At 41.0% G+C, this 21,258-nt stretch overlaps 2 protein-coding genes and 2 long non-coding RNA genes across 7 annotated transcripts; 1 reads left to right on the top strand and 3 right to left on the bottom strand.

The window, feature by feature from the left end:
* Window positions 1–13: 13 nt before the first annotated feature.
* selenoo1 (selenoprotein O1) lies at window positions 14–8,925 on the bottom strand. The gene is made up of 9 exons (XM_085167852.1): window positions 8,372–8,925; window positions 7,920–8,123; window positions 7,659–7,836; window positions 7,299–7,429; window positions 6,870–7,147; window positions 6,528–6,696; window positions 2,899–3,084; window positions 2,527–2,683; window positions 14–1,224 (listed from the first exon to the last, which is right to left on the bottom strand). Exons 1-9 carry the CDS (start codon window positions 8,923–8,925, stop codon window positions 1,003–1,005), a joined length of 2,079 nt encoding a protein of 692 aa, XP_085023978.1. The 3' UTR covers window positions 14–1,002.
* On the top strand, window positions 3,084–17,286 carry LOC146515849 (uncharacterized). The gene is made up of 3 exons (XR_014875259.1): window positions 3,084–4,209; window positions 4,984–11,059; window positions 17,174–17,286. It is a non-coding gene; the product is annotated as an uncharacterized LOC146515849 (long non-coding RNA).
* On the bottom strand, window positions 4,467–6,223 carry LOC146515851 (uncharacterized). Its single transcript, XR_014875265.1, has 2 exons — window positions 6,106–6,223; window positions 4,467–5,668 (listed from the first exon to the last, which is right to left on the bottom strand). It is a non-coding gene; the product is annotated as an uncharacterized LOC146515851 (long non-coding RNA).
* Window positions 9,659–21,196, bottom strand: trabd (TraB domain containing). 4 transcript variants are annotated; one of them, XM_085167880.1, is made up of 10 exons: window positions 20,426–21,196; window positions 18,568–18,608; window positions 18,268–18,322; window positions 17,599–17,765; window positions 17,117–17,257; window positions 15,659–15,769; window positions 15,420–15,559; window positions 14,571–14,743; window positions 11,294–11,390; window positions 9,659–11,184 (listed from the first exon to the last, which is right to left on the bottom strand). In XM_085167880.1, exons 2-10 carry the CDS (start codon window positions 18,589–18,591, stop codon window positions 11,013–11,015), a joined length of 1,080 nt encoding a protein of 359 aa, XP_085024006.1. In that variant the 5' UTR covers window positions 18,592–18,608; window positions 20,426–21,196; the 3' UTR covers window positions 9,659–11,012. The 4 variants fall into 4 exon arrangements, with proteins under 4 accessions (XP_085024006.1, XP_085024004.1, XP_085024007.1 ...); XM_085167878.1 differs by lacking the exon at window positions 20,426–21,196 and adding an exon at window positions 20,018–20,414 and having other exon boundaries at window positions 18,568–18,749; XM_085167881.1 differs by lacking the exon at window positions 20,426–21,196 and adding an exon at window positions 20,194–20,414.
* Window positions 21,197–21,258: the final 62 nt, after the last annotated feature.

Here is a 21,258-nt window from a genome sequence, read left to right as displayed (position 1 = left end):
AAAGACACAATGACTCTTGAGCAGTCAGTTTATTGATTCGGTTAAAAGAGCTCAAACGGACATTTCACATAATGCATATTCACCAAAAAGGCGCAACATGTGATGAGTAGTGCTGTTGCGTATGTAGTACAGTTAATACAAATCTATGAATGGCTGCGGCTGTCTTCTACTCTTTGCACAAAAAAAGTCTTTTTGTGGCACATTCTACAACTAACTTCCTCTTTCTGTGCAGCCACAAGAAGAAGAAGAAAGTAAATCGCAACATCCTGTTCTCGTTTGTCCTTAGCTAAACTTAGTTACTAGACAACAACAAAAAAGGAAATTACATCCGTGCCTCTATGAATGTCTTGACAGCTGCAAAAGAAAATGCTTTCTAATATAGGAAAACATAGTGTGCGTGCTTATCTGCTTTATATTGTGCGTGTTTGTTTGCTGCAGCATCCTAATCATGTACACTAACACAGTTTTAGCCACAGATATAAAATCATAATAATACAATCACTCTCTCACACACATATTTTTGGTATATGTCGAGGTGACACCTCACAGTTTGTCAGAGCCAGACGGGCCACTGTAAGACTTGTTGCCTGACTCATCATTAATAGCTTATTAAACACAAAACAGACAGGAAAAAAAATCTGACCCGAGTTTCTGTAACTATCATAAATAAATTTGATATAAAATCTCATCCGGTTATTTAAGGATGACTCAAATGTTAAACAAGGATACAAAAAACTGATATTACAGCTTTAAAACGTATCTATTTTTAAATTTTATATAGAATTTGTATTTTTTGTGGAAACAAACTCAACGCGCTGTCTGTCTGTTTTGTGCCATCCAGCTTGCCTGTGAGGTGCTGTGCCTCATGCCGACCTTCCTGAAACTGCCTGCTAAAATAACAAAGTTGTCCAGTTAGTTATAAAAATGTGAAAAAAAATATCTTTAAACACTTTAAAACTCTCTTGTTATTTTAGGCAGGAGAGATCACAGTCAAGGAAGTTACTACGAAGATCATGTGACACAGATTTCATTGGCCCAAGCTGGGGGCTTGCTGTCATAAGGCACAGGATTTCTGGGCATAGAGGCAGCTGCTTCTTGCTGTTGCTCCTCTCCTTCATCCCTTTCTCCTTCTGCACTGGTCCCACCTCCACCAACCCACGCAGGGAGCTCCAGACCTGGCTGTGAAGAGAAAGGCTTCTCCAGAACCTTGAGGACACGCTGGACCTGCAGCAAAGAGCAGAAGTGAGACCGGGTCACCACTAGGGATGGGTACCGGTATCCGGTGCCATGATGGCACCGGTTCTGACATAAACGGTAGTAACCAGACCGAAAAGCAGCGCGCATTTCGGTGCTTTATTTCGGTGCTTTTTTTCCTGAGCTGTGATACACTTTCTTCTTCCTTACATTTGTATTGGCGGTTGGCAAACAACTGAAAGGTGCATTACCGCCATCAACTGGTATGGAATGATACACTTTAGATTCTAGCCAATCATTTTACGTTTCCGAGGATAGTAGGCGGGTCCAGGTACGTACGTTCTTTTAGAGCAGAGCTACAGATTAAAAATGTCCAAGGCGAAGCGGTCAAAAGTCTGGCTGTACTTCACAGCAAAAGATGCAAACTCAGCAGCTGCAACAAGTGCTTTAAGCTGATACTGTGATACTGTCAAAGGAGGTAACACCTCAAATCTGATGAAACACCTGGCGACGCATAGTGTTTTTTTTTAAAGCCGAGAAATGCGCCGTATTTGATAGCTTCCTGCGAGACCTCACACCGAGCGCATCTACTGCTTGTGGGTTGCCTGTTATCGGACCCGGAATTAGCAACATCCCCCAAAAACCCGAAGAGTAGAGTCCTGGCCCCTAGCCCTGCCAGTGTAGCAGAAATGATGACGGATGATGATGCAGCAGCAGCCGTTCTTCTCTGCGTGAGTAGCTTAATGTTGTTCGTGTGTAATTTACGTTGAGTAGGCTAACCACGTTATTACATTAATGCATGTAAGGTGAACAGCAAACACCATCATAGCTACATGCGGCTGTCTTCTTGTTTGATGGCAGATACTCCCTTCACCCTGGCCAAAAAGGCTAAAATGACCAAAGAAAAAGTGGAAAACAGTTAAACATGAGAGGTTTTTGGACAAAGTTTGTGTTTTTTTTCCATTGTTTAAGCACTGCTTCCAGCCAAGAGTGATACCATATATGCCCTATAGCTGCAGAAAAGGCTAACATTGTTATCTTTTTACAAAAAAACAGCTGAACATGAGAGGTTTTTGGACCACTTTTGTGTTTTCCATTCTTTAAGCACCGGTTTGAGCACCGTTTAAGCACCGGCACCGTTTCAAAAGTACCGGTTTGGCACCGGTATCGGATAAAACCTAAACGATACCCATCCCTAGTCACCACACTGAAAATGAAAAACTTAAAAGGGAATTAAGGGTAAATGAAGCACAGTCTGATTTCCAGTGAATGCTTCTGGGAAAGTTGTCCGTATTTCTCTACCAAAATGACTTTTTTCAACTAGAACCTGACCTCAGAGAAGTCCCCCTTCTCAGCAGCCTCTATGGCATTCTGGGCAATGTAGTTTCTGAGTATCACGCGAGGGTTGGTGCTGTCCATCACCCTCACTCTCTCCTCCTGCACAGCCTGCACATCACTCTGGCCTTCCAGCTCACGAGCCAGACGTTTCCTGTGGCAGTGATAACACAAAACATTCCCTCAGAGAAGTGCAGCAAAGGAACAATAATCACCTCGACACACATTTCCTCTTTTTTCTGTCTGTTTGCACATTTAAAAAAGCTAATCCGGTCTATGCAGTTCCTCCTCTGCTCTCATTTTCCATGCTTTTCTTTCTCGTCCCTTGCTAATAAAACGTACTCACTCATTTTTTTGCCCCCGTCTCACCTATACTGAGTGATCCAGGATGTCCAATCCTCTGCCTGTTTGGTTTTCAGCTCCTCCTGGGTGGTCTCCATCAGATCCTTTAGTTTGCTGAGTCGCTCTAACTGCCTCGCCATTGTTGCTCTGTCTGAGATCATCTGGAACAGTGTTGGGTTGCTCTGAGCCAGAGAAAGCAGCACTGCCAGTTCACTGTGGATACAAAACATCACTGTTATAATTCTTATAGGCCAATAAATAAATACGTTGGAAAAGAAAACACAGACATAGTGCAGGCGATGTAAGTGTTTAGAGAGAAAGTAAGGTCCTGAGATAAAGAGTCCAGTGACTGTTTGTATCCATAGAAAGACTGAGTTACACAAAACTCACTCCAAAGTCCATCTTTATATCTAGATTAGTCAGGGATCAACTTTCCACATAATTTGGGGCATCATAAAACGCAGAATTCAATATTTTCTTTATAATTGTTTCACTTGCTAAATAATGAGCTCAGCTATTTCTGTCTGTATTTGAGCTCCAGATTCTTTCCATCGAATGTTCTCTCCAGTCTGCAGACACTCGTTGCCATTCAGAGAAAATGCATCACAGGTACCATTACCCTTCTAAATTAATTTGATAAGGATTGGGTTTCAGAAATTTTAATCAAATTTAATACTTTCGAATCCTATTTTAACAGAAAAATATCAGATTACAGGTTCCCATAAAAAACAAAACAAATAAAAAAACAACAACAACACTTCAAATAAGCATTTAGGACCATCTTGAAAGCTATGCTGGGTAGTAGGGCTGCCACAAATGATTATTTTGATAGTCGACTAGTCACGATTATTTTTGCAATTAGTCGACTAATCAGATCATGCATCCATTGGACGTAAAACATACAGCTTATTGCATCAGCAGCATCTGCTCTTATATAACTATCATTAGCTTACAGCTTTAAGTGTTTAAGGTATGTGCTAACTAAAAATAAAGAGAAGATGATAGTTCATTAAATTTTAATGAAATCTGCAGATTGTTTCAGGGAAGTTTAATAAACGCAGCCGTCTGCTCCTTGCTATCTAAAATATAACAGGACACCGGAATATATTCTCACACTTCTGATAATCAGCTGTCTGCTTGACGTTTATTCAGCTGTGTAAAAACTATAACTTTAATCTCAGCCAAACCGATTTACTCAGGAACAAATAAAATACTAAAAAAAGCCAAACAATAACATTTTTAAGTTATCTAAGTGACTTATATATCATGTTTAACCTGAGTAGCGAAAGACGGTGGTGGGTTTGAAAACGATTTGCCGGGAGTCCGGTGTTCTCACGGGTTCTAGTCAGTGTTGCCAACTCCTCAGTAAGGAAAATCGCTATTGGCTGTGCTAAAAGTCGCTAGAAGTCGCCAAATGACGTCGTCACCTAATTTGCATAATTGGTCATGCTAATGTAATTGTAACCTACGCTGTTGGAGAGAGAAGTAACATCGTGGAAGAGACATAAAGCGAGTAAAAAAAACGTCCTAAATGCAGTTAGAATTTATTTAGAACTACAAATTAAATTTCTTTTAGCAATTATTGTTTTTTAATGTCACAATTCCAACCCTGCTCCTTTATCCAGGCCTGGACCGGCAAAAGTGACCCGAAATTGGCACTCTGGTGGAGTTACTTTGTGTGTGAGAGTGTTTGTTTATAAGTAGTTTTAAACCTTGTGATCCACAAAACAGTGTAACAGTAAAAGAAGAATTGACTGCGTTACAGTCAGTGTGGGAGCAGCGGCTTCACTCATGCGCGATTCATTTGCCGTTTGGACGCACAGGTGTGAACGTCTCCTGCCCTGATAGCAGCTGGGGGAAGACTATCCTCCGCCTGTGAGCGCTTTGGCACGGGTGAGGTGCCCAAGGCAGCACCGCTGCTTGTTGAGAGTAAGAGCGATAGCGTTTTCATGTCAAAAAGTCGTCATAAATAAGTCTCCAATAATATCAGAAAAAGTCGCCAGATTTGTCGCTAGTCGCTTTTTAGAAAAAAAGTCGCTAAGGGGGTCTGAAAACTCGCTAAATATAGCGACAAAGTCGCTAAGTTGGCAACACTGGTTCTAGTGAGCCTAGCCCCCGGCTAGCTATCAAGCTAGTGGGTAACAGACGTCTCCGAAAACGTCGGAGCGCTTTTGAAAATATGTGGTGTCTTGATAAACTGAGCAGATATTTGATGTTTACACAGCTACATTCTCGCCTGAAAATATGTTAAACTTGACCCAGAAAGAATAATAAGAGTAGTATTAAAACTAACTAGCTGCCGCCACTGTTGACTACTACGCTGGGCCCGCTATGAATTCTGGGACACAGCTTCTTCTTCTTCTTCGGGGTTTAACGGCAGCTGGCATCCTTGTACATGCAGTGCTGCCATCTTCTGTTTCAGTCCGTTATTACACTCATAAATCCTACCACTTATTCCTGCGTCTTTTTGTGATCTTACAAAGCTTCAAACGACGTGTCGACTATTAAATTAGTCATCGACGATTTTAATAGTCGACGTAATCGTGACTAGTCGACTAATCGTGGCAGCCCTACTGGGTAGGCAGTAGAAGGATAATGAAATTATGGCACAACAGCTGCTAACAAAGGCAAACAAGGTCAGTGATGGCAGTAATTTATTGTCCGTGTTGAATTTGTTGAAGCATTTGTCTACTTTTAGGAAAATGGACATGTGATATGGGTGTAAAGGATCCCGGAAGGGCATATGGTTTCTGATAACATCCAACAGACAGCAAATATGGGTATCACTTCCAAAAGTCTCAGTTCCTGAGATCCCAAACAACAAAAGAAAAGAAAAAAAACAGTCCCAATGGGTGCAAACCAAAACAAGGTCCGAAGTGCTTCCAAAAACTATGTTAAAGTGTTACAGTATCCCTGCCTGCTTATTTACTGCGATTCTTACTGCTTTCCTCTTGATACTGGACAGATTTTAGAGTTAAAAATGCTGGATGGATAGGCATGTGACATAAAATGAGTGATAATTTTACTTTGTGTTCAGTGGTTAGTATTATCGCCTCACAGGAAAAAGATTCTGTGACTGCACATCGGCTACTCCGGCTTCCTTCCACGGTACAAAGAGGTGCAGTTAGGTGAACTAGTGACTCCAAACTGGCTGTACGTAAGAATACGAGGATGAATAGTTGACTGTCACTCTGTGTTAGCCCTGAGATAGACCGCCAACCTGCTCAGGTGCACGCTGCCTGTCGTCATATCACATAGGTTCTAGACTCCTTTGACCCTTAAATGGATAACCAATTTTAAAAAATGAATGAATGGATTGACCGATGGGTGAATAAATGGAAACAATAATATCAATGTTTGCATCATTTTCTGCTGCCTTCAAGTCACCAAAAATATCAACAGATGCTGCTTTAAGAAACCTCAGACTGATAAACTGTAAAAGACATGATGTATATGAAGCCTCACTAGTGACACCCAGAGGCTGCAGTATGAACTACACCGAATAAAAAGCAAAACATTTGACATTATCACCACAGGCACAATCATTATTTCTCTTCTAATAGTTTTAAGTGAAAATATTAATAAGTGAATTTGGCCATGATGCGTAACATGCTGGGCTTGTGTGTGTGTAGCGGTATAACTATTAGCTAGCTCACCGTGGATCCATCGTGGGCTTGTTGGCAGCCTTGAGCTCCTCTAGGGAGGCGCACTGCTCAATCAAGAAGTCTGTGGCTTTCTTGACAGAGTCCTCTTCTCCCTCGCTATTTTCCTCAGTGGGACAAGAAATCAGACTCAAGCTACGGAAAGTGTTGGTGAAGTCAGCACCTGCAGAAGGGAGGCAGAAAAATATTATTACAATGTTGCATCCATCATTAAATATTTTTCCTGTTTCATATGCAGTGCCGTATGCACGCATTCTTAGGCTCTCAGTCTGTCACTAGATTAAATGTTTCGTCACATCAAACTCTCTTTCTAAGCAGTACACAGAATAGTCCCACCTGTGTTGCGCATTGTCTCAAGCAGTTCTGTGATCAGGATCTCGTCCTCAGGGTCCTCCTTCTTCAGCAAACCCAGCTTCTTCCTCATGTTCTCCAAGTAAAAACGGTTATAAAGATCCAGGTACTCCTCCAGTACAGCCTCAGCCCGGTCTGGTGGCAACTCTGGAGCAAGAGCCTCTGCTAGCTTTACGAGGTTCCACCTACAGACAGCTGGCTGGGCTTGGTAGGAGTATCGTCCAGAGTTGTCCGAGGCATTACAAATAAAATCTGGATCAAATCTGAGAGAAATGAGAAGCGCTCAAACCTAATGCGTTATAATTAATGTATTATAATTATGGTTTCACTCCGACTCCGTGACTCTAACCTAATGAGTGTGATGGTAACATGTGTGACAGGAATATTTTAAAATGCATACAGTTAAACACTGACCTGTCCATGAAGCCGTATGGACCATAGTCCAGCGTGAGTCCCAGGATGCTCATGTTGTCCGTGTTCAGGACACCGTGGCAGAATCCCACGCACTGCCACTGAGCCACAAGTCGAGCTGTGCGAAGCACCACCTACATACAGGAAGAGATGACAGCAATCCCATCAGGTCTCTAAAATCTGAGAGCAACTCTGAGCATATTACATCATAACTTCTTTCTATGGATCAGATAAAAAATGCTATCAAAGTTATTCCAGGCCTACAGCGCTAAGAAAATCTTGAATACATAACAATTTTTGATTTGCTGCAACATTTCACTGTCTCTACACGCTGACAGGTGAGAGTGTAACTCGTGCTCTGACCTCTCGAAAGAAAGCTACGTTCCTCTCCACCCGATCTGGGTAGTTCTCTTGGATCTCAGGGTAGAACATCTCAATGACATAATCCATCATTTGACCTCGGATCTCATCGCGCCCATAGCTGGGACCCTGGCGACCTGTGAACTCATTGGCAGGCTTGAAGATCTCAAAAGATCCAAATCTGCTCAGTGAACACAAACAAATCCCATTTAAACACAAATAGAAAGTCAATATGAGTAAGTAGGTCAGGTAATGTGCACCCACCTGATGAAGGTAGGAGCAATGCGGAGGACCACAGAACATCTTTCGTGGCGAGCGTTCCCGTTGTAGTACACATCACGTATGACCCTGCTGTCGGAAGTGACTACAGAGCCTGCTCTGGTGGTGGGCACGCCCAGGAAGAACATCGCCTCGCTGCACAGGAACTCTCTTATACTGGAACGCAGGACCTTACGGCCATCAGCTTGTCTGTGGAAGAGAAAAGGACTTTTTTTCCCCAATGCTCAGCAAAAAAGGTGCATCTGATTGCTAAATATTGCCTTTCTTCAATCACATATGCTCTGTTAAAACAGAGAATCAAAGTATTTTTCATGTTTTAATCTCTCTGGTAGAGTTATAAAAATAGATTAAGCCACATTTATTCTTAACCTAATAAATAAATTAAACATAATCTTGCAAAGACCACTCAAACTGACAATGAAAGCAACCCCTTGTACCTGGAGTACGGGGTCAGCCCAGCTCCTTTCACCTGAATCTCCCACCGGCCACTCGGGTTTTCTCGGAGAAGTTCGGGATCTTGGCCAGGCGGAACCTTCACCTCTCCCAGGTAACAGGCCGCCCCATCGCCGAGCTGTCCGGCGAATTGTCCGAACTGATGTCCGCAGTAGCAGTGAGCGGCGGGTTCAGATCCTGGCATGACTTTGGATCCGCTGAGATATTCTGGCCCGAGAGGATCGTTCAGGACCTCTTCTCCGTCCAGCCCCAGCAGTGCCTGAGCTTGGTGGGACACGGCCACGAACCGAGGCTTGGTCAGCGGTTGTGGTGTCACCCGGGAGAAACAGGCTCCTTTCACCTGCCGCACCCCCGGCTCCTCGGATGGATCCAGAGGAAGTTTTTTGAGGGCGACGTTGTCAAATTCGAGCCGCTCCAGCGAAGAACGACTCATGGCTAGACCCATATCGTCCATCCCGGCAGAGGAGACGAGTCTTAAGGCGGACACACCGGAAAGAAAGACGCGTGACGGTCCCAGCCTAGGTCCTAAATAAGCCATGCAAACCAGGCCATCTGTCTGCGTCTATCCGGTGGCGCAGTTATAAAGTATTCACTAGTCACGCTTTCATAATCCTGCAAGCTACAGCGGATGTTTGTGAGATACGGTGTAACGTCAGTATTCGTCCGATCGGAAACAAACAGAAAATACGGAACTGCATTTCTGTTTAGAGTTATTTAGGTTTAAAATATTTTTTTCTCATAAATTATCAAAATAAATTAAATTTAAAAAAAAATGAATTTGGATAAAATTAAAACGACAGGACTACAACAGTTTTGAGACAAATATATTTTTCCTTTACTTAAAATGTTTATAAATTCCATTTCTAAATCTCACTGTTTGGTGTGTTTATGTGTTTACATCAATGGCAGTACAACACGCTGAGGAAGAACATCTTACAAGAAATACAAGGTTTCCTACAGGAAGTGGGAGACACACAGAGGAGATGCTGCAGAGGTTGGACTTTATATGAAATATCCAAAATATGGAAAGCTTGCAAGTTGTCCAGTTCAAGTTAATCTTTCATATTCGTTTATTGGGATTATAAAAGGAAATTAACTTGTCTAACTTTACCTTGAAATTAATGTCTGTACAGTTTAGACTACTTGATTATTATTAATGGGACATCTCATATTTCAAGGGAAGGTCATGTAGCCAGTGATTACAAACTCAGTAAGAAGCTCTACAAGGGATACAGCTCAGTGTTGGGCAATGTAAGACTCAAAGGCAGCAGTGATAACAGAATAAGGCTTTATCTCCCAAATCTGACCGGCTCAGTTTCCTTCATAGAAGATAAAAAACAACAGTCATTAAAAACATGATGGTTCATTTGAGAGAAAGAAACATGTTTTGTAATTTTCAACATTTCGGTCCATGAGTTTATCTCAGACTGGGAAATAATAATGCATATATTCCAAAAGTACAGTTGGCACACTGAATATTAGGATGTTTCCTTGTGATGCTTTTTAGAGACAACTTTCTGTATATAATGCATATATTTGTGTGAGAGGGCCCCAAACTGGAGGTATAAACAACTCTAGAAGTTGATAGATGATGCACTGCTCTTCCTGAGGCGTATATAAACCTGTTCTGTATGCATGGGTAATGACATAAATGGGTGTATGGTATAATTTCAGCTGCAACCAAGTCAACACAAACTTTTTAGTATTTAGAAAATAGTCAGATCATGTAAGATCATAAAGACATCCTCTTTAATCTTGCATTGAACTTTTGCACGTGTAAGATAACAACACATTTCTGCGGCTCCAATATGAGGCACTTGTCTTGTTGATGTTGGCAGGACGGTGCACAGGAGAAATCAGTGACGTATGTCTAATACTTTAAAAACGTATTGAGAATTAGGAGAATGACGCTCAGTCTGATTCACATCATTTTCATGTATTCCTTACATATGTGGGCCAGTCTATACAATAACTATATATTGTATTTTTCCACTTTTTTAACATAGTTGTAATTTTTTTCCCTCTCCCAGACTGCACATACAGAACAAAAATGTTATCAGTCTCTAATAAAGTGCTGAACTTGCTGAACTTGAAACAGGCCAATTACCAACAATACTGGTCGGCACTATATGAAGAAGGACTAAAGAAACAGCATGCTCCCAGAAAAATTCCCCGCTATATCAGGGCCGGTGAGTAACAGTGAACCTGATGATCAGGATGCTAATCAAATAATAATAATGAAAAAGAAAACATGTGTGCATGAGTCCTTTGAAGGAATGGTGTGGAAAATATAAATATACTCAAAATGAACTATTGGCCTTTGTGAATCTTACCATAAAACAAACAAACAAAAATATATATGCATGAATTTGCACAAAATATGCAAGGTACTCAAGAGTACTGTCATGGTTTCTTTGGCAGTACAGCCCTATTGTGTCTACAGAGACATCATTATAAAGTGGGGAGCTCTGAACTCCATTAGGTCCTTGTTAGTTCACAATGGGCTGGTGAACCCTCTTCCTCCAGCCTCACCTGACACCGGATTTTAAGGCCATTGGTGATGGATGCATTGTTTTAATAGATCATAATTCTGTTTCACAGATGGCTTAGAGAAGACCAGTTGGGTCAAGCAGGAAGAGGCCGCAGTGTCTCCAGTAAAGATCGGACTGGAGGTAAAGACAGCAGGGCTCTACCTAAACTTCCACCGACACGATAACAGGCATATCCCAGCATTCCCATCATGACGCCCTTTATGACAGCGCACAACACCCAGCCGACGCGTGAGGGAGGTGCGACACTAGGGGAGACGGAGACACACAGAGTTACGGTTGTAATGCCAAATCAAACACAAAAGGATTATGTTTATGGATTTATGGTGTAATTTACAAACAATATGCGAAACATACCTCATGATTTCATTAATATTAAGCTGCTTGTCCCAGTTTCGTTCTATGCCAGGGACGTGACCCATCCCTACGACTCCCACCACCACAGCAGGCACTTCTACAAAAAGAACAATGATAGCATAAACAATGTCTACACTCGGAAATGTTGATGCATAAAAGCATTGGTTATTTGGGTACATCTCCACTTTTACATTTAAAAATAACACAATTATTCCAAGGAAATGATCTCCGAATTTGCAAAGCTTTCTCTTGTTTAACTATTCAGAAACTTCTCACTACTGCAAAACATAGGCGTTACTGTCAAACTACAACATCCATAACCCCTTTTGTAGTTTCACAATGAATACAGATTTAGTTTCTAAGTTTATTCAGCAAAAACAGAAGAGAATGACTTACTGTTACAAAAAATGACTAAGCATTTCCATTAAATGTCTGCACCACATTAAAACCACACCGTCATTACTGGTCAGCGAGCCACATATCTGACGACAGATACAGTGGGGCAAAAAAGTATTTAGTCAGCCACCGATTGTGCAAGTTCCCCCACTTAAAATGATGACAGAGGTCAGTAATTTGCACCAGAGGTACACTTCAACTGTGAGAGACAGAATGTGAAAAAAAAATCCATGAATTCACATGGTAGGATTTGTAAAGAATTTATTCGTAAATCAGGGTGGAAAATAAGTATTTGGTCACCTCAAACAAGGAAAATCCCTGGCTCTCACAGACCTGTAACGTCTTCTGTAAGAAGCTTTTCTGTCCCCCACTCGTTACCTGTATGAATGGCACCTGTTTGACCTCATCATCTGTATAAAAGACACCTGTCCACAGCCTCAACCAGTCAGACTCCAAACTCCGCCATGGCCAAGACCAAAGAGCTTTCGAAGGACACCAGGAAAAGAATTGTAGACCTGCACCAGACTGGGAAGAGTGAATCTACAATAGGCAAGCAGCTTGGTGTGAAAAAATCAACTGTGGGAGCAATCATCAGAAAATGGAAGACATACAAGACCACTGATAATCTCCCTTGATCTGGGGCTCCACGCAAGATCTCATCCCGTGGGGTCAAAATGATCATGAGAACGGTGAGCAAAGATCCCAGAACCACACGGGGGGACCTGGTGAATGACCTGCAGAGAGCTGGGACCAAAGTAACAAAGGTCACCATCAGTAACACACTACAACGGCAGGGAATCAAATCCCGCAGTGCCAGACGTGTTCCGCTGCTGAAGCCAGTGCATGTCCAGGCCCGTCTGAAGTTTGCCAGAGAGCACATGGATGATACAGCAGAGGATTGGGAGAATGTCATGTGGTCAGATGAAACCAAAGTAGAACTTTTTGGTATAAACTCAACTCGTCGTGTTTGGAGGAAGAAGAATACTGAGTTGCATCCCAAGAACACCATACCTACTGTGAAGCATAGGGGTGGAAACATCATGCTATGGGGCTGTTTTTCTGCCAAGGGGACAGGACGACTGATCCGTGTTAAGGACAGAATGAATGGGGCCAAGTAGAGATTTTGAGCCAAAACCTCCTTCCATCAGTGAGAACTTTGAAGATGAAACGAGGCTGGGTCTTCCAACATGACAATGATCCAAAACACACCGCCCGGGCAACAAAGGAGTGGCTCTGTAAGAAGCATTTGAAAGTCCTGGAGTGGCCTAGCCAGTCTCCAGACCTCAACCCCATAGAAAATCTGTGGCGGGAGTTGAAAGTCCGTGTTGCTCGGCGACAGCCCCAAAACATCACTGCTCTTGAGAAGATCTGCATGGAGGAATGGGCCAAAATACCAGCTACTGTGTGTGCAAACCTGGTAAAGACCTATAGTAAACGTTTGACCTCTGTTATTGCCAACAAAGGTTATGTTACAAAGTATTGAGTTGTATTTTTGTTATTGACCAAATACTTATTTTCCACCCTGATTTACGAATAAATTCTTTACAAATCCTACCATGTGAATTCATGGATTTTTTTTTCACATTCTGTCTCTCACAGTTGAAGTGTACCTCTGGTGCAAATTACTGACCTCTGTCATCATTTTAAGTGGGGGAACTTGCACAATCGGTGGCTGACTAAATACTTTTTTGCCCCACTGTATGTGCACGGTACTTAACAGCTAAAATAAAGTTTTGACTCTTTAGTTTCAATTATATTGAGCAACGTTTTTTAAACCACAAACTAAACGGACAAAAAAGTATTTTATAAGTCAGCGGTCTCCAACCTTTTTTGCGCCACGGACCGGTTTATGCCCGACAATATTTTCATGGACCGGCCTTTAAGGTGTCGCGGATAAATACAACAAAATAAAACTAGTACCGGTACCGAAAAAAAGAAGATTTATTCATAACACACGTGAAAAGACCCAGGAAAACCAAGTAAACGATAAAAACGATAACAAAATAACACTGAAAACCGATAAAAACCCTGAAAACTATACAGTTCACACCTGAGCCTCAACTCTCGCGGCCCGGTACCAAACGACTCACGGACCGGTACCGGTTGGGGACCGCTGTTATAAGTGACTGGAAAAAAGGAATTAACACCCATATAAGAATGAAAGAGAGACTTAAAAAAAACTATACAGTGAAATTCACTGGCCAATTCATTAGTTAAACACAGTTGAACCCTCTTTTGACTTCAGAACTGCCTTAATTCTTCATGGCACAGATTTTCTAGGGTGCTGGAAACATTCCTCTGAGATTTGTTCCTATATTGACATGACAGCTACAGTTGCATTTTGGTATAATGCTGCAGTAGCGCATCTGCTTGGAGGTTTGATGTGTGTCCAACAATGATCTTTTACATAATTTGATTATAACAAATATCTATCTGAGTTAGTGTTTCCTTCCTAATCAGCTGAAAGCAGTCTGGCCAGTCTCCTCTGACCTCTGTCATCAACAAGACACAATATTTTCACCCAGAGAACTGGCACTCACTGAATATTTTCTGTTTTTCTGGCCCTTTGTAAACACTAGATATTTCCATGTGGGAAAATCCCAGTAGTTCCACAGTTTCTGAAACACTTAGAATCCACAGTTACACTTAGACCTTATGGCGAGTCCTTTCTTGCCTATTCTGATGCCTGTTTAGACTTCAGCAGATTGTTTTGCCCATGTCTACATGCCTACACACAGTTGCTATCATCTGATTGGCAGATTAGAGTTTTGTGTAAACAAGCATTTGAACAGGGGTACCTAATGAACTGGCCAACAAATGTATAATAACATAAGATGAAACCAATTTATTGTCCTAGCTTTTTGAGGATTGTAATACGCACTCTGGTCATTAGGGGGCGACTCCACACAGCGAGTAGCCTGTCGGAGAGTGTGTGTGAGGTAGATGTCTCTTTCAGCCACGATGGTTTTGTGGAGAGCAGGAAACTCTCCAATCATCTCTGACATTGTTTGCTCAAGCAGGTCCTTCTGTTTGCACTTCTCCACATCCTCTTTACTGAAACATGACACAGCAGTCAATTTAACAGTGAAAAGGAAGTGACACAGGACGTCTTTATATAGGATGCAACACAACCTTAGAAGCATTTCATTTTCTTAATTATATTTAGTGCAATGCTAGCAGAGTCTGGATTAACATTTCAGTATAGAGACCAACATTCCAGTTCCTGAACTTTGACACAGTAGTAAGCATGAAGCTTAAATAAACTTTAGCAGACTGCCTGGTTGGTCTCCAACATAAGCTTTAAAAACATACTTGTATTCCTTTAAGTCTCCATAACCAACAACATTTTATAATTCAACATTCACTGCCTGGTTGTACACAAAACACAAACACAGCAAGTCATGATTCTCACACATATACACTGTAGTTGCATTTTTCCCCAGGCAAAGACTGCTGAAAACAATACGGTATTATCGCTTTACCAATTTCTACAAATTTCACCATTAACATTTAAACTTCTGTTTCACAACTTTGGTTTTGTACGTTTCCACAAAACTGAACCATCCTGAACCAATTTAGCGAGCAATATAATCCTTCTTGCCAAAAACTCTGAATGATGACTCTTCTCTAACGTCAGCATTATTCATGTATTTGAGCAAGCTGTGAAACGATGCACGCTGTCCGCTGAATATTTGCTACTAAAACAGAGTCGATCAAGATGAATTTATACCTGATTGGGTCCGACAGAAAGCAAAGACCCCAGGCCAGACGGGCCTTCTGCCAGAGACTGAGAGCAGCGATGGCTCTCTTGAACGTCACAGGAATTGGCCGATCCCCGAGATGAAATTTACAAAAAGGTACCCGGCCAGCCTAAAAGAGAAAGGCAAAAGTTTTTAAACAAACAAAACAAAAACAACAATACATAATCAAATTATTCTCCACTATGTTGCATTTGTGTGCACGGATTACCTCTTTGAAGGCCTCCCTAAACTCTCCTCCAGGCGCCATGCCCAGTTGCTCTGTGATGTGAGCTGAAACTTTGAGCAGCAGAATCTGCATCAGACCCGACATCACCCCATTCTGACAAACAGAGCAAATAAATTAACACCCACTTCCACTGACCATTACTTAATTTTAGTAAGTAGTAATTTTACAGTAATACAAGCCCAAAGAAAGTATACAATAATACAAGAAACTAAAGAAGTTAGTTCAGAAGTTTTATCCCAAATATCAAAAAAGTAGGAAACAAACCCAAAACTCTTAAGTGACACTCAACCAGAGATGGGCAATTACCGAGTAAAGTAAGGGATTACTATTGCAAAAATGGTAATTAGATTACCGTTACTTTCCCGTAGGAACGCTGCGTTACTGCGTTACTAAAACTGTGATTTTTTTTGCGAGAATGTCTCATGACAGTGACGTAAGTGAGTGCGACATTTGTGACAACAGCTGTGTGCAGATCAACAGTGGATCATATATCGAGTGCAGAGAGAGTATGAGCGTGCAGCGTTTTAAGCGTGGAAGTACTGACCTTACTTTGAGTTTGATTCCATAAAAAGTGACAAAAACATTAGTGTCCATTGTGCGTGGGAAGAAAACTTCTTTTTACAGTGAAAAAAACTCCCCAAACTTCTGAGCAAACACCGAGTGTGCAACAACATAATGGGAAACTCACAGAGAAATTCTTCCACTGACCGCTGCGGCACACCTGCACCAGGGTAAACCTCCGCCTAACCCCACTCCTGCTTTACAGGTGAAAATAGAGCAACAGGACCGCTAGTCTTTGACTTTATTTATTTTCTGCTGTGTTTTACTTGCATCTATTTGAAAGACTGAGTGTAAACACACAAAAAAAATTATTTTATGTGCTGGAATGTGCAGAAAATAAGTTTAAATATTAAACAAATTTCTTCCAGTCAGAGAATGTTGCATATAATTAAATTTTTGCTTGATGCATAAAGTTAAAAGATTAAAACTAATAAAACAAGTTTTAAAAAGAGACTTTTCCATTTGATTACATTTTGTATGATGGATTATGCAGAAAAAGTAGAATTGGGCTGAAAGATCTATCGCTTTATCACCTATTCAGGTTGTAAATCATGTTTTTAAAAAGTAACTAAGTAACTAAGTAATTAATTACTTTTGAAAATAAGTAATCAGTAAAGTAACAGGATTACTTTTTGGGGGAAGTAATCAGTAATTAGTTACTGATTACTTTTTTCAAGTAACTTGACCAACACTGCACTCAACGCTATATTTACACCACACTTCAATGATTTCATAGATGAAGCAAAGTTTAAAATATCAGAACTTGACCGTCATTGCCTTATTTGGAATAAATGTACTTCCACTGTCTTTGCTTCATTATGACCTTTTCCACCTCTCTTCATGTTTTTCACACAACCAACACCTTTCATAAATCCTGACCTGTTTGATAGCCTGCTGAACCTTATCCAGATTGATGTCTTTGGCTTCCTTTAACAGCGTATTCTCGTCCATCTTCAACATCGATACCCTATACTGGCACAGCTCCACCACGACCACGTCTGGCTGCACAGCTCGGATCGTCTGCACCAGGGGAAGGAGCACAGCGGGTGTGAAAAATCAAGAGACAAATACAGAATAAGAAAGCAGAAGACTGGAATGGCAAAGCAAATGAACAGTTATGAAAGAAGCAAGCACGAGAGAAATCAATGTGAGATTATACTTGCCAAAACAAGAAAATAAAAAAAAATGACATTTAAATATGTGAGCCTACTCATTATCAGTTTACTATGTTAAAGTGCTTCTCCACACTCACAGAATTACACATAAAATTTCACCTCCCATTAACAGTATATCACATTTTAAAAGAGTTTAAGTGGCGTCCTGCTCTGTAACAGTCCTGTTTTCCCCCCTCATTGGCTCACCGTTGCTACGTCCTTTTTGCTGCTATCACTGAAATGGGCAGTGCCCACCAGGTATAAGATGCTTCCATCTGGTGCAGTAAGACGAGACACCGTCTCTGGGAGTTCAGGAGACGACTGGCGGCGCTGGGCTCGCAACTGCCAAAGCAACTCCACTGCTTCACCATCCGCTATACAGGAGAGGGATAAAAGTTTATTAAACTGACAGAACAATTAAAGTTATGTCTTACTATAACCATTATATTATGTGAGGGAAGGTACATAATGCACTATGCTAAATTGTAGAAATTTACATTTAAAAAGTAGCTTCGAGAGGAATACACTAATATAATCCTTAGCACATGCATTTAAATGACAAAAAATAGAGTTCTTACTATTTTACCAATAGAAAGCTACTTGAAGTTATTACTATTATTATTTTAGATTTACTTCAATAATAATGACATGCCTGTTGCAATGCCCCCCCCCCCAATACCGATGCATTCATTGGTCTCGGATTACATTCAGTTTTATTCATTCAAATATTCGTAATAAAAAGTTATGAATGTGAGATAATATTTCACAACAAGTGGTCCCTTAAAGATAAGGAACTACATACATTGTCTCATGAAATACTGTAAATACTGTTCTCACAATATGTTTATAAGGGGAAAAAAAGAAACAACAACTCACAAAGATCTGGAGGTAGACACGGCATTCCGTCCCCCGAAGGGCCGATTGAATCGTCCTGTGAGACATTGAAACAACAAAGTCAAATATAGTGGTCTTATTTACATCAGCAGCAGATTAAAATGTTATTCTTATTGCTCAAGTCAAGTCAGTTTAAGAAAGGTGGGGCAGCTTCACATAAGTGGCAATTGAGAAACAACAGAGACTATGTTACATCACTCTAAAAATTCAGAGGCTGACGCAGCTATCTCCCACCTGACCCTATTTTTCAGCCAGACCAATAAAACACGTTTCTTTACCAACCTCCGAGTTGTTTTCTTGGTCCATGCTTGCAGCCCTGGGAGCTGTATGTGACAGAGAGCAGATGGAAGTCATTGGCGCACACAGAGAGCGGTGATGCGTTCACTGACAGTAACGTAGACACAGCACAGCCTCACTGACTGCTGACGTTGCTTTATGTGTAACGACCACAGCTGCCGACTTCCCTAAACGCTAGTGATGGGATTTCCGGCTCTTTTTAGAGATCCGGCTCTTTTGGCTCGGCTCACTAAAAAGAGCCGGCTCTTTCGGCTCCGAACCGGCTCTTCAGGTTGTTTTGTTGCTTTAATTATTTAATCATTAACAATAATATAAAATTATGCAGAAAAGGAATTACTAATGTAAAAAAAAGTGGTTTTATTTATATATGTTTATATATGGTCCCTAGAGACAAAGCACGTACAAACTCTAAAGCATATACAAACTCCAAAAAGCACGTACAAACTCCAAAACACATTTCTAGCGTTTACTGAACTTCCAAAACAGAGCTACCCAGATCACTTAAATTACACAATTGAAAGCATGTGTGTATTGTTTGTGTATTTATAGACAAGCACTCATATTTATTCAAATAATTTAAAAAAAAAGTTCATTTACCTGTTACTACCACACACCAAATCCGGTTGTTGATACTTCCTGGCTTGTGTAGCCACTAGGTAACAAAAGCTCAACACTGCGCCCTAGAAACCTGGAGCACTTCTGTTGTCTTTTGTACGTGACTCTGAGTTTGTACGTGCTTTTGAGTTTTTACGTGTTTTGGAGTTTGTACGTGCTTCTGAGTTTTTACGTGTTTTGGAGTTTGTACGTGCTTCTGAGTTTGTACGTGTTTTGGAGTTTGTACGTGCTTTGTCTCTAAGGTCCACTATAAATATACTTTATTTATTCACTCCACATAAAATGTAATAAATAAATCATATAATACAAAAAACAACTATTTACATTTTAAACTTTTAACTATTTAAATTTTCAGCATTTTCCTTTTAAACAAATTTAACGTGAAACAACACAAAACACTGCAAACCACAACACAATTAAATATAAATTAAAATATTAAAACAAAAAGAAGATGCACATTCTCTGTCATATGAGCCTGCATGATTTCTGAATCCTTTACCATCTGCAACTGAAAATAGTGGATGATTACTATACTTTTCTAATGTGACGTTGTTGTCCCTCGCTCTCTCTCTGGCTCTGTTCCTGTGCTACTGCAATTGTAACTAACGCCCCTCCCCCCTCTGCCCAGCGCAAAGTACAGGCCGTGCAGAGTTTAGCGGAAAAAAGGGCGAGAGAGAGGGTGAGAGAAAGAAAAAAAAACAAAACCTCACGGCTCCCAATAAGGAGCCGGCTCGCGTCGTTCACTTCAAAGACCCGGCTCGCGTCGTTCACTTCAAAGACCCGGCTCTAAGAGCCATTTCGTTCGCGAACGACCCATCACTACTAAACGCAGTTTAAACGCGATCAACGCTGGCTAAAGTAGTTGCCGCCGCTGATTTCTGAGAATTAAATCAAAGCGGCACCGTTATCTAAAACGAGAGCATTATCAGTAAGGTTAGGACAACTGCGCAGTAAAGGAAGAAGCGCCTAGTCGGTGGAAGGTCTAACGTGCAATACCTTACTTCCAGGTGTAGAGCTGCTAAATACTGAACGTGTAGTTACCGAGGGCTCTTCGTTTTGGCTAGCTACCCTTACTCAAGCTAATGTGGGCTAACAAGTCCGCCAGGAATCTGGTCTAATTAGAGGAATTTAAAGAAGCGGATTTTTTTAAATAAATGCGAATCTGAAATACGAGATATAAGATACTATACGCGATAGTTGTCTATAAAAACAAAGACCTGTTACTTACTAAGTCGGCCCTTCTGCCAGAGTGCTCTCCGCTAGTACAGCAGCACAGCGTCAGGCTGTAGCTTACAGCCGCGGTGCATTCTGGTACATGTAGTCATTGATTGTTGAGACGCATTTTGGGGGATTTAATTATAAAGATAACGCTTTTAATCCTTTTTTATGAACATTTCACACGTTACAACCAAAGCCATATTATCCATGTGATTCCTCGCATTAGGACTGCTAAAGATTTTCGCAGGGCAACAGTCCTAATGTGTAAATCAACACAGTAAAATCATATTAAAGCAGAGCTCTGATACAATGTGCTCTCACACACTAGTACTACTCGTCCTAAAGTGCTTTTGGATGCATTTAGTGTGCTTAAGTAGTCTCTAACAAGGAGATTTTGAGCTGGCCTATGGAGATGAAGTATCACCAAGACAAAAGATTTCATTTAATTTTAATGCCCCAGAAAAAAAGGTATGCATAGGTCTACCCATTCTTTAGGTAGGCCCTGAAAATGAGACTAATGTCTTCTACAGTTGATGTCCTGTTGGTTTCTGAGTCAGTGCAGGCAGTTCCTTTATTCTAGTCTCTGTACCCTAATGTATGCAGCTGCAAGAAATGCAAAAAAAATAGACTGTGTGTTTATAGCAGATAATGAAAACCTTAGTCATTCTTATAAAACCCTTATCCTGCTCATCTATACATTCACTTCACATTAGACACTTCCTCAAGAAGCCAACAGAATACAAAAGGTCATATTTTACCAGTGAGTCCAGCTCCCTTCATCTCAGAGCTGCTATTAAAGTCTTCAAAAAGAACACATCACTGTAACTGCCTTTTTTTTACAGC

The sequence above is a fragment of the Neolamprologus multifasciatus genome, chromosome 7 (genome assembly GCF_963576455.1).
Source record: "Neolamprologus multifasciatus chromosome 7, fNeoMul1.2, whole genome shotgun sequence".
Classification (NCBI taxonomy): Eukaryota; Metazoa; Chordata; class Actinopteri; order Cichliformes; family Cichlidae; genus Neolamprologus; species Neolamprologus multifasciatus.
This window is presented reverse-complemented; position numbering and strand designations above follow the sequence as displayed.